A 13,058-nucleotide genomic window follows, 5' to 3' on the forward strand; every position below is an offset into this window, starting at 1 on the left:
TCTATCTATCTATCGCCCTCACTCTATATCGCCCTCACTCTATATCGCCCTCACTCTATATCGCCCTCACTCTATATCGCCCTCACTCTATATCGCCCTCACTCTATATCGCCCTCACTCTATATCGCCCTCACTCTATATCGCCCTCACTCTATATCGCCCTCACTCTATATCGCCCTCACTCTATATCGCCCTCACTCTATATCGCCCTCACTCTATCTATCGCCCTCACTCTATCTATCGCCCTCACTCTATCGCCCTCACTCTATCTATCGCCCTCACTCTATCTATCGCCCTCACTCTATCTATCGCCCTCACTCTATCTATCGCCCTCACTCTATCTATCGCCCTCACTCTATCTATCGCCCTCACTCTATCTATCGCCCTCACTCTATCTATCGCCCTCACTCTATCTATCGCCCTCACTCTATCTATCGCCCTCACTCTATTTATCGCCCTCACTCTATTTATCGCCCTCACTCTATTTATCGCCCTCACTCTATTTATCGCCCTCACTCTATTTATCGCCCTCACTCTATCTATTTATCGCCCTCACTCTATCTATCACATCACCACAGCATCACTCAGGGGCACCACAACATAACTATGCGCTACCAAAGCATCACTTGTTGTCACCACAATATCACTCAGCGCCACCACAGCATCAATCTTTGCAACCATTCAACAACAACTGGTTCAAATATGTTCTCTCAATGATTCAAGCTTTATTACAAATGTCACAAAAAGATGTTAATATTTCACTTCTGTTCTTGGATTTTCGTCATAATAAAATACACTGAACAAAATCTTTACAAAAGTTATTTACAAATGTTTAAGCTATTGCCATTTTAAATTACAATAACTTTTATTTAAGTATAAATTATTATAAGAAATTAAAAGCTATTGTTATTTGTAATAGCAATAAATCTAAGTCACGTAAATACAACACATATTGCATTACAAATGCTATAGGTGTCACATTTGCGAAAGTTATAACTATTGGCATTGTAAATGACAAAAGTATTAATTTCGCTATTTTCAAAACCAACACATAAATAAAAAATGTGTCATTTACAATACCAATAGCTCAAACTTTCCTAATGCGAGACCTATTGCATTGAAATGCTCGGTTAATTATGCCTCTTCGGGACCCAAAAATGTAATCAAATTATCAGGTTGGAAAACCCAGTACTGGTTATGATCATATGAAATACTATAATGGGACCTGCAAAAACATATCTACAGGTGATGGATGAAATCTGGGGTTTATTTCAAAGACTTCTGGGCCCAACCAACAGATGTTAGAATAGTGCACAGCATGTAGCAAATTTAATATACAAAGTAATGGCTGCTGCACAGTAATTTAAGAAGAAAAACTAGGCTGACTTACTTTTGACAGAAGAGCTGTCCACAGTTCCGGCAGTGGTGACGCCTTTCAGTAAGTGAAAATCGGACAGTGCAGTCTGAGCAGCTATCTCCCCCCTCATCTTTCACCCAGTGGTCAGCTGCAGAGCGACCAGGTTGGTCACTGACAGACCAGCTGAACACCCTTCCCCGGCTATCGCCGACTAGAATCCTACTGTGATCCCTGAAAAGAAAAAGTAAAAGGAAGATGATATAGAGCATATCAGCTTAAAAAGCAGAATTGGTTTTCCTACATGAGACCACTACCATACGGAGTTCATCGAGGCTAGGTGTTTCATATATATGACAAAGACGAGAAAATGCTAAAAACCTGGTGAATAAGTTACTTACCTTTGGTAACACCTTATCTGGTAGAGACTAGATCTAGCCGCAGATTCCCTACCTTAGAATGATCCCTAGGCGCCAAACTGGATCCGGAAATCTTTCTAGAGCAGTACCTCTAAGCGCCGGTAAACGGCGTCGAGCGACTCCATGACAACGTCGTCCACTGGATGTGACATCGTTAGAGTCCATATAAGCCCTCCCCTGACGTCAGTTCCTTCCATGAAAGCTTTTCGTACTAAAGCGCAGAGCCACATATAAAAGCTGCCATGGAAACAGTGTGCCCAAAAGAGTCCTCTTTTTGAAAGACATGTATATTGAGTATTATTGGGCGTGTGGTGTCTTAAGAGTTATATAAATATATATTATTATTGCTATTTATATATTTTTTAAACGAAAGCACAAAGGTGCACAGAAGGGATCTGGAAGAAAAAGGAAGAATCAATTTGCAGAGCGGGGAAGATGGGTTGGTCGGTAAGAAATCTGTTGCTAGATCTAGTCTATCCCAGTTAAGACATTACTGAAGATAAGTAACTTATCCATCTGATAGAGATGTCTAGTCACAGATTCCTTACCTTAGAATAGGTACCCAAGCAATACCATCCTGGAGGAGGGTCAGCAAACTGCATCTAAGAAATATACCCGACTAGGCTATCCAATCTGCATAAGAAAACAAGCATTTGCAATGCAATAGGCCTTGCATTTACGAGAGTTTGAGCTATTAGTAATGCAATAGCTTAAACTCTCGCAAATGTGAGACCTATTGCATTGCAAATATTTGTTTGTTTACTTGCGCCCATGTGACACTTTCACATTCACGGAGGTCACGCTCCTTTCTTTAGACAAGCTGCGCCTAAAGAAAGGTATGTGGCCAACACTGAAGTGAAACCGCGACATGGGGCGCTTTGAGAAAAATAAAGCATCTATTTGTCAAGTTGACAAAAATTTAGTTTTTGTTTTTTGTAAAAGATCCCATGCCGCGCTTTTTCTTTAATAGCGGCCATGTGCCTTTCTTTAGACGAGGCTTGTCTAAAGAAAGGGGCCCGCCCTTCATGAATGTGAAAGCGCCGCATGGGCACTAGTAAACAAACGAAAAAAATATTAAGTAAGTGCAGCCGCTATACTTAAAGCGGACTGCGCTGCTAAATTAAAGTTAGGCGGCCACTATAGTTAAAGCAGACCACCATTAGTAAGTAAAATAAAAGCAGGCTGCCTGCTGCGATGTAGTGGGTGGAACAGGGGCAAATCATTTACCAAAATAGAGCTCACAGCCAAGATAAAGCCGACCGTGTAACAAAGCAAGTGAAAGGTCGTTATGGGAGGTAACAAATGCAGACAAGTTGGTACCTGGAGGGACTAACAAGCCTAATAACGACTCGGAAGCCAGTGTTTACGAAAGACAATAACACCAGCCAATTCAAAATATGGGCGGAGAGGGGGCAGGGCTTCAAAGCCATATTCCAATACTGCCTGCCTCGCAGCAGTGTATGCACTGCCGAGGCTCGACCTAAAGACAGACCACTTGCCAGGAGAGGAGGATGAAAACATCCCACCAGAAAACTTGGGGAGCACTTCGTTTAGAACCGCATCCACAGCTGTGCAAAGACAGGTAAGAAGAGGCATGGCAGAAGAATAAGACAAGTGGAAAGAACACTACTTATAAACATAGGACCATAGGTCTCCTGGAAGGGTAACTGGTCCAAGAGTTCGAGGTGGAAGGCTAAGGACAACAGCTAAAACTAGAGGGCCAAGCTCCCAGTCATAGAAGTAGGAAGGGCAGAGGACATCAACGAATAGCTGATAAAGCATCACTAGCAAATGCAATAATCATGGCCATAAAGCACGCTAGGCAGAGGGACACTACGAGAGAGAAAGAAGGCTCTCTGGGACCGTGCAGCATAGAATCCAGAAAAAAGAAAGTTTAAAACAAATAAATAGAGAAGTATGAATATATATATATATATATATATATATATATATATGATATGATATGATATGATTAACCCGTTCGATGGAAACCGCTCTGTCATCAGCTGCGGTTGGGCTGTGCTGTTAACGGAGCGGTTCCGTCATGGCCCTGCCGCCGCGCCTGTGCGGCGCTGATTTCGCGCCTGCGCGGCGCGTTCTATTGAGCGGGCGGGGACATGACGGAACCGCTCCGTCACAAGCACAGCCCAACCGCGGCTGGTGACGGAGCGGTTCTGTCACCAGCATGCGGCCGCCACGCGGCCGCCCCGCCAACTTAGCGCTGCGGCGGAATAGCCGCCGCAGCGATGTGGTTAAACATATACAGAATTCACGCTGTACAATGTTAGGTGCCCCGTAAGACAATGGCAAACTGGAAACCAGCCACATGGCCCCGTCGAGAGAGTGGGACGGAGGTAAACACCCCAGAAAACCAAGGGAGCAGACAGAAACAGCACTACCGACATAACGATATGATGAGGCAATCGAGAGACAACTGAAAGGACAACCACAGGGGAGAACCAACCCCACTAGAATAGAGAAATAAAGTCTACAATAGAGGACTAGAAAAAGGGGCGGAAGTGGACGTGGCCAATACCTGGGAGGTCTATACAGACAACTAGGTCGTGCCGTAAAAGAAATTATTATAGGAAGACCAACGCCAGAAATGAAAGTCCAATGTAAAGAAGAAAAGGACAAATAGTGAGGCAGTGCCCACAAACTAGGAAGCAGGAAGGCCAGAAGCAAAGAAAAGTCCACGTAAGAACAGGACAACCTGTGCATGACCAACAAGCCAAGAAACAACATGGGTGAGGATCCTGACGACACCCAGATCATACTTGTTAGCCCACTAGCACAAGGAGTTGAGCCCACAAGGGGTGAGAACTTCAACTGCGCTCGCAAGAAGTGGAGGAAATGCCCCAGAACGAATGTTAAGGGATGACAGACCTCTGTGTGATCCACCCTGGAGTGGACAGACAAGAAACCGATGTCTGAGAAGAATGGAAGAGGAACATATGCAATATACCCTCAAATAGGGCAGAAGGCACAACAGAAGAATAGCCAGGCCAGTGACGAATGTTGAGGTAATACACTGAGGTGTCAAGGAAACGGTTCCAATAAAAAATGTGAAGCAACCACAGCTTCCTGCAAGGTAGAAGCAAAGGAAAAATAGGCTGTGCAAAGGCATAGAAGAGATCGGGTGGCTGAGCTGGCTACTAATGCCAAGATACGGGCCAAGGATAGCAACAAAGAACCTAAGAAAGAGAAAGGGTGGGCATGGGTCCCACTCGCTTGTGTATAGCGAAAACTAGCACAAGCGCAAATGCCTGAAGAGAGAAAGAAGGAACATCACTGAGGGCGGACCCACACAAAAAAACGTAGGCCAAGTACAATTCCCCTTCCCATGCATCCTCTTGGAAATAAGGGCACTAATAGAGTGGACGGGAAGACCCCCCTTTGCCAGTGCCCAAAAACACTCAAGAAGAACCCCTGTGCACCATCTGCTGACTTGCACCAAGGACGGCAAGTGGATTACCCCTATAAGGGGTATGACCGCAACTGAAACATATTGAAGAATACCAGCAAAGCAATGAGACTAAGTACCCTGTCGGACAGGGAACAAGGCAACAGTGTATCCGCACAATACTATGAAAACAGCTCAATCGGAACCAGGGTAGAAAGCAAGGAAGACTGTGCAGCCACAAGCACAGACCCTAACAGGGTAAAAAAATAAGACGCGGCCCAGGGACCACAACCTGTCATCGACAGGACAAAAGGCAGAAAGAAAACACCTGCCTAGCAGGACACCACACGGACGGTATATGGAAGGACAGGTGAATAGAAGAAGTCAACTGGCACAGCCCCATAAGTGTCCACACAGAAGTGAATACAGGAGATCATTCCCAGCCCGACCAAGTAGTATTGGGGTGGGGTGGGGGGTGAGAAATGGAAGGGAGAAGACAAATCAGAGTCAGCTTGAGAGTCAAACAGATATTGGCCATTGAAAGGCATGTCCACCAAGGCGGACTAAACAGCCTCAGACAAAAGAGATACTTAGACAGGCACACCAGCGAAGAGCCACCGAAAGAGCCATGGCCCGTCCAACAGACTCTGTGCTATCCATGCCACAATGAATCAGTAATGTAGACGTGTGACAACCATCTTGGATCAGCTGAGAAAGATTGTCCAGAGAGTCATCAGGGAGGAAGGGAGAAGGCGCAAAACTAAATCCGACATCACATGAGAAAAACGGTCCAAAACAAAAGCTGTGCTTAGGAACCATAAGGCCGAGCTGGTATCAGAAAAGATATATCGACCCAAAGCATCTAGACCTTTAGACTCCCTGTCTGGAGGGATGTTGGGGGAGGCTGCAGCAGCCTGAACCCCAAAACTGTGCAGAGTAGGCAGACGGGAAAGGCAGAGCCAGTTTCCAGGGGCTGGATGCCAATGAGCTACAGATCGGTCCACTGAGGCCCTTGAAATGGCTTTGGCCCACGTGCCCAACAGAATATCAAAAAAGGTTGTACTGAAGGGAAGCCAAGGCTCAGTACTCAGCTGGCCCTGTTGGTGTACCCCAAGTATAGGATAAATGGCCACTTCCACAGAAGGCAGCTACAGCCCCAGAACTACAACAACTCATCTCAAAAGCTGAGCAAAAGTCAAGCTAGCTTCCGAAGCATGGAGGCAAAAGCAGGCCAGAGTATGCGGAAGAATCAAGGCTACTTGCATCACCAAGGGAAGAAACCCAATGAAACTCCAGAGGAGGGTCAGTCACGTGATCACCCATATCATCAAAATACCGGTGTGAAAAGGACAAAATAGCAGGGGGCTCCTCTGAAAGCAGAGGAAGGTAGCCTGAAGAAGACTAATCCACCGATGCTGTTCCCGATGTCGATCGGCATTGAGAAGGGGACACCTCGGTACTGGCAGATTCAACACAGGCGTCACAGGTGGTAACCCCAAAGGACTGTGCATCGGAGTCAAGACAGAATTGATCACGGATTCGGAGGACCCTGCTGACACCGAATGAGGACCCGCTGGTTTCGTGACAGTCAAGGTCTCACCGACCTCCCTGGGGTTAAGATGCCCACTAGAGGGAGGTTGAGAGCCAAAAAATGGCATGGATGTAGAGATAGTATTCCCTATCTGAGCCAGAGTCGCCTTCACTGGAAAATACAGGAAGGCGCGGACCAGATTCTCACTCCGACTCAGAGATCGGAGGAATAGGAGGTGAGTCAGGGACACCGCTGGGTATGCGCTAAAGTTGGGGAAGGCCACGACATCGACGGCCAACGGCATAACTTACCAGGCAACTTCGAGGATGAGAGACTTCGGAAGCTGGTCCTCAGAGGAAGAAGAGTACTGTGATCAATAAGGGACCATCAACCACTGCATCGCCACTGGTTCGCCAACCGCGTCATCTGGCGCTCCTGCAACATTGATGACTGAAGCTGAAGACACAAGCCACACTGTTCGGAGTAAGGGTGCACGCCTAGACCCCACATGCAAATAGGATGAGGGTGTGGGGTCGACATCGTAGACCTAAAAGATCTTCAGAAAAAGCACAAGGTTCTGTGGTGGTAGGCCAAAATGGCCAGAGGTACAGCTCTCCGGAAAGGAATAAACTGACGTCAGTGCGTAAGGGTAGGGGACTTATATGGACTATGACATCACATCCGGTGGATAACATCGTAATGGAGTCGATTGAAGGCCTTTACCGATGCACAGAGGTACTGCTGTAGAAACATTTCTGGATTCAGTCTGGTTCCGGCGGTTACTACTAAGTTAAGGAATCTCTGCAGCTAGACGTCTCTATCAGATATCCATACTAAAAATTAAGAATAGTGTGAAAGCATCTTTTTGCTGTAGCTATTTGATATTACTAACAATTTATCTAGTTAATTTAAATGGTGTTGGCCAATGGATGTAGCAAAAGTAGAACAAAATAAAAAATTATGAAAAAATGCAGTGTAAAATTCTGTATAGTTTAAAAACAGCACAATAAAAACATAAAATGTACATACTATACTAATTTGAAGATATGATACGTGTATATATTGCATTTAATACCATTTACCAACCCCTGACCAAGGAAGAACAGATTAACACCACCAATGAAGAACACTGTAAAAATACGGATTTTAAGCACTATTTTCAGCGGATGCATTAATTCAAACATTGCCGACGGCTATAGATCAGAGGACAACAGATGCACTGACTGACATTATTTAGTACTTTCTTGTCTATTAAGATTCTAGGCCGGCACACCATTTAAGAAATTATAGATATGTCATGTAAACAAGGAAGCTATTTTCACCACGTTGATCTGAATGCCATCCAATAGGATATAGGATATAAGAGTTTAGTCCAAGCTGCATGTGATGTTCTATATGGCTCCCCCAACACTCTTATGCATTGCACACAGGAGCACTGCAGAGGTAGAGGAGTCATGGGGAAGCCAAACATAACCAGGCGTCTTGCCGCCTAACCCAACCACCTTTGGCATAAGTTACCCAATTAAATGTTAAAATAATAATAATAATAATTACACTGTATACTGCCACCCCCTCTCCCCAAAATGTTCCTTACTTGGTGTCCTGCCACATTCCCACACCACAATCTGTGAATTCCTTCCCCTCACTTTTCCCTCCATACAAAAACATACACCCTATGTGCATTCCCTCCCTGCCCAAAGCTGCAATCAGTACTCTCACAATGAGAACAGAGAGCTGGCAGCATGTCAGTGCAGCATGCTTTTTCCTATTAGTGCGGGACAGTGGAAACCTGCGGCTGACAGACTAGCATGCCTGCACCTATGAAGCAGCAACAGTGGGAAATATCAATAGTTTCCTACTGTTGCTATGTTAAAGCAATGACCTGTATTCAGAATCAGGAAATCATGTTAATGGCTTTCTATCAGGACCATAATAATATGCTGTTTCCTAGAACACAAAAATCTGTCTATAGCTCATACGCATGCCCCGTCCCACATATCCTTCCTGGCCTGTGTTAATTTAATTGATCCCCTTAAGGTGCATGGGAATGTAACAGGCTTTCCATTGTACAGTCCGTACAAACAAATCTAGATTAAGCACAGTTTTTGTCAATAGGCAAACATACATTCAGTAATAATAAGATTTAATAAACATACACACTATTTCTCAATAGGGCTCATAAAACGCACTGCTTCCAAGCAGTAGCGGCCAGCAACGCTAAAATATGGTGTGGTGTGATGCCTAAAAAACTCACCATATTTGTTGCGCTGGCATGCAGGGTCTCATTGCGGTCTCTCTGCTCTCTTAGGTGGTAACTTGGGGGGGTCCGGCGGAAAGGGAAGGACTTCCTCCCTTGTGGAAAATGAAACCAACCAATCTGCAGCTCCAGGATTGGTTGGAGCAGGCTAACCTATTACTCATTTCGAGGCTGGGGGCCTGTAGATGCAATCCCTCTGCTGTTTTTCAGCCCTGAGATTGCTAGCTCTGAAGTGCGCATTTCAGATTGGCTGGCTGTAGACAGCCAGCCAGTCTGACATGCGCACTGCAGGGGGCTACATTAATAGTGCAGTTGCACTAATCAGCCCTGCCCCCTGCCCTTGCGCTGTAACAGCAAGAGCCGGGGACACATTATAATAAAATAATACCTATTACCATTTTATTAATGTGTATGCCTGCTGCGCTCGCAGCAGGCGGGGTGACGCTCCTCCGCGATAACGGAGGAGCCGCCCCTGCTTCCCTGAAACATGTCTAAATTATGACTCACAAGAAAATGCTGGTGGAAGCGTACTTACTACTAGTTCTTACAAATAATATATGTGAACTGCTGTTTAAAACTGGTGTGATAGGCTTCATATTCTTTTAAAATCAGTGTCCCTTTTTACATTCACAGGTTGCCTAATGTACAGGCAACAATCTGGTGCATGAATTAAAGCAATGCAACACAATATTTCTAGTTACAAATGCTTGTTGATATGATTATTTTTTTTTGATAATCAATTTTATTGAAATTTTAAAGAACAATCTAATTCATTGGTAGCAAATCAAGCATCACAGTTAAAACGCATCTCCTCATAGACAATCGACAAAGGTAAAGGTGGCCCCCCTGAGTGGGTGTGGTAATCCCCAGACAATGCAACTGTACAATAAGACTTGGGTCTTCACACTGGTAATAAACCAAACCATTTGCCCCACACTTTACAGAATAGTTCCGGGCAACCCCGGGCCTCGAAGAGAGACTCCTCCGGTACACCATACCAATCCACCCCCCTACTCCATTTCCGCACAGTGGATGCCGCTGCCTGGGACCAGAGAGCAGCTATGTCTCTTTTCGCCACCGCCACAGCTGTCCCCAGGAAACACTTGTCTGCTCTGTGGCTATCCAGGCCATCAAACACCCCCAACAGCAAGCGCCTCGGATCATGGGGAACCTCCCACCCCAGGGCCTGCGTGAGCTCGAGTTTCACCCCCTTCCAGAACGGCGCCAGGGCCGGGCATTGCCACACCATGTGGTAGAAATCTGCTGGAGTAGAAGCGCAGCGCGCACATGCCGGGGAGGATCTCATGCCGGCTCGGAAGAGACGTGGGGGGTGAGGTAGGCCACGTGGAGGTAGTAAAGTTGGACCAGGCGTAACCTAGAGGATGTAGTCCGATTTTTAGGTGCCATAAGGGCGTCCCGCCAGTCCGCTTCTTCTAGAGGACCCACCCACCCCTCCCGAAGTCGGTCCAGGGATGCGGGACCGTTGTTCACCAGTGACCCGTATATTCAGGAAACCCCTCCCCAAGTTCCCCATCATCACCTGAGCCTCCAGGGGGCTGAATTCTGGGAGAGAGGTGGGGGCTGGAAAGTGTGCGCGGAGAGCATGTCAGAGTTGTAGATATTTATAGAAATGGAAATGAAGAAGGGCGTGACGTTGTTGTCGGTCAGCAAAGGATCGAATGTGGTCTCCCACACACACGTCTCCAAGCAGCGAGACCCCCACAAGATCTCAACTGCGGACCCCACCCACCTCCCCTCCTCCCCAAGGACGAGACCTCCCTCAGCCAAGCCCCATTCCACAACGGCGTCTGTCTAGTGAGCTTTCGGTCCCATTGCACATGACGGAGGGCTGTACGCCAGGCCACGAGCACAGTCCTAGTGACTGGGGGCGGGGTCCGTGGCACTGGGCAGCCATATAAGAACGCCCTGGATCTGTGCGAAGTCCATTGTTCTGAGCTCCACCCGGTAAGCTGGGTCGGACCAGCCGCCCGCAAACCAATCGTGGATCACAATGAGTCTCAAGGCTAAGTAGTAGAGGTGGAGATTAGTAACCCCAATACCTCCGTCAAAGGGGGGAATACGAAAGTGTGACAGGGACATTCGCGACTGCCCACCCCCCCACAGAAACTGGGTGAGTGCACCATACAGTTCCCGGAACCAGCTACCTGGGTGCTGATTGTGATATTCTGCAAAATGTAAAGAAAGCGGGGGAGGATCATCATTTTAAAAAGCGCACACCTACCCAGTGGGTTGAGGGGGAGGGACTGCCAGTTCTTGAGGTCTGCCTTCATCCGTGCGACCAGGGGTGCGACATTCAGGGCCCATTCAAGCTCAAGCAGAAGGGTGACCCACACGCCCAGGTATTTGAATGATTGCCTCCGGAGGGAAATCACCGCCTGCCAATCAAAACACGCCAGAGAGGGGTGCAGAGGGACCAAGGTTGATTTTGCCGGGTTAAGTCGGAGCCCCGAGACCCGCTCAAACGCAGAGAGAACCTCCAGGCATCTAGGGCCGGAGCATTCCGGATTCGCCAGGTAAAGCAGAACGTCGTCCGCATAGAGAGCTATCTTATCGACCTGGCACAGGTCCCAGGCCCAACCCCGGATGAGAGGGTCCTGACGGATGAGCGCCGGCAGGGGCTCCATCACCAGCGCAAATAAGAGCGGTGAGAGCGGGCAACCCTGACGGGTGCCTCTCTGGATCGGAAATGTCTCAGAAAGCTCACCATTAATGAGAACACAGGCCCAAGGGTTGCTATAAATGACCTTGATCAGGCAGCGAAAGGGAAGACCAAAGCCCATCCTCTCCAGTACATCCTCAAGGTACCTGCAGTCCACCGTATCAAAGGCTTTCTCGAAGTCGACAAACAGCAACGTCAGATACGGGGTCAGTTGGTGACGATGGGCCATGGCCGGGTGGAGGCGGCGAATACAGTGACGGGTGCCCCTGGCGGGCATAAACCCACATTGGTCAGGATGGACCAAGTCCTGCAGAAAGGGGCGGAGTCGCTGAACTAACACAGTAGCGAAGATCTTGATCTCTGTGTTGATCAGTGAGATTGGGCGATAATCCGCGCACTCCAGGGAGGGTGGCTGCGCCTTCGGAATGACCACAATGGTAGCCACATCGGATTCAGACAGGAAGGACCCCTCCTCAACCACATGGTGGAAGAGCTCCACCAAGTGGGGGACCAGGTCATCTCGGAAGGCGGTGTAATACTCCTGAGGGGAACCCGTCAGGTCTGGGCGTCCTGCCTGGATTCAACAGGGAAATTGCCCCGTGAATTTCGTCCACGGTGAAAGGGTGTTCCAAGGTATCAGAGGTCTCCTGGGGGAGACATGGCAGCTGGGTACCGGTCTCCACCAGCAAACCAGCAAGGGAGGTGCAGGGAGGGCGAGCGGCGTATAAGGCCGCATAATAGCTCGCAAAAGTTTGCGCAACGGCCAATGACGTCACCTGGCGGGACCCTGTGACCGTCCGAATCTCCCGGATGATACGGTTAGCTCTGGGGTAGGACTCTAAGTTGTGGAGAAGTTTGACATTTTTGTCCCCCCATCCATAAATATACGTGCCACCGAGGAGCGCCAGAGCATTTTAGCAGACTCCAGGGAGATCCGCCGAATCTCTTCACGGACCAATGCTAGTTGTCTAGAGGAGTCATCTATACCGTTAGTCAGTTGGACACGTTCCAGCTGCACGGCCCGAATCCCCAACTGCACAAGCTGGGCGTCCTGTTCCATGCGTTTCACGTGGACCAATCCTCTGGCCACACCCCGAACGACCGCCTTTCCGGCCTCCCATAACGTCCCCGGTAAAGAGACCGAGCCCATATTAATGGAGAAGTAGTGACGTAATTTCTGCCCGAGGGATTCCACCAGCGCAGAGTCCTGCAGGAACCAGGCGTTCAACCGCCAGGTGGCCCTTGGGCCCGCAGCGGAGGACCCAATGTGGAGAGAAGTAGGGGAATGGTCTGAGATCCCACTGGGCAATATATCGGCCTCAGACACCAGATGGCAGTCCATGGCAGGCATTAGATCAAGGTCTATACGGGAGTGGGCATGGTGAGCAGCCGATGCGTGGGTGTATTGCTCCCT

The 13,058-nt window shown here is 48.0% G+C and overlaps 1 protein-coding gene across 4 annotated transcripts in view; it reads right to left on the reverse strand.

Moving 5' to 3' along the window:
- WDFY3 (WD repeat and FYVE domain containing 3) overlaps positions 1–13,058 on the reverse strand; it is a 2,050,643-nt gene that overhangs the window by 44,617 nt on the left and 1,992,968 nt on the right. For all 4 annotated transcript variants that reach the window (XM_086961876.1, XM_086961875.1, XM_086961873.1 and 1 more), the window contains one exon: positions 1,391–1,588. In XM_086961876.1, the coding sequence (XP_086818002.1) occupies positions 1,391–1,588 (198 nt within the window). The remainder of the gene's footprint in view (positions 1–1,390; positions 1,589–13,058) is intronic.

The sequence above is a fragment of the Lissotriton vulgaris genome, chromosome 3_1 (genome assembly GCF_964263255.1).
Source record: "Lissotriton vulgaris chromosome 3_1, aLisVul1.2, whole genome shotgun sequence".
Taxonomy (NCBI): domain Eukaryota; kingdom Metazoa; phylum Chordata; class Amphibia; order Caudata; family Salamandridae; genus Lissotriton; species Lissotriton vulgaris.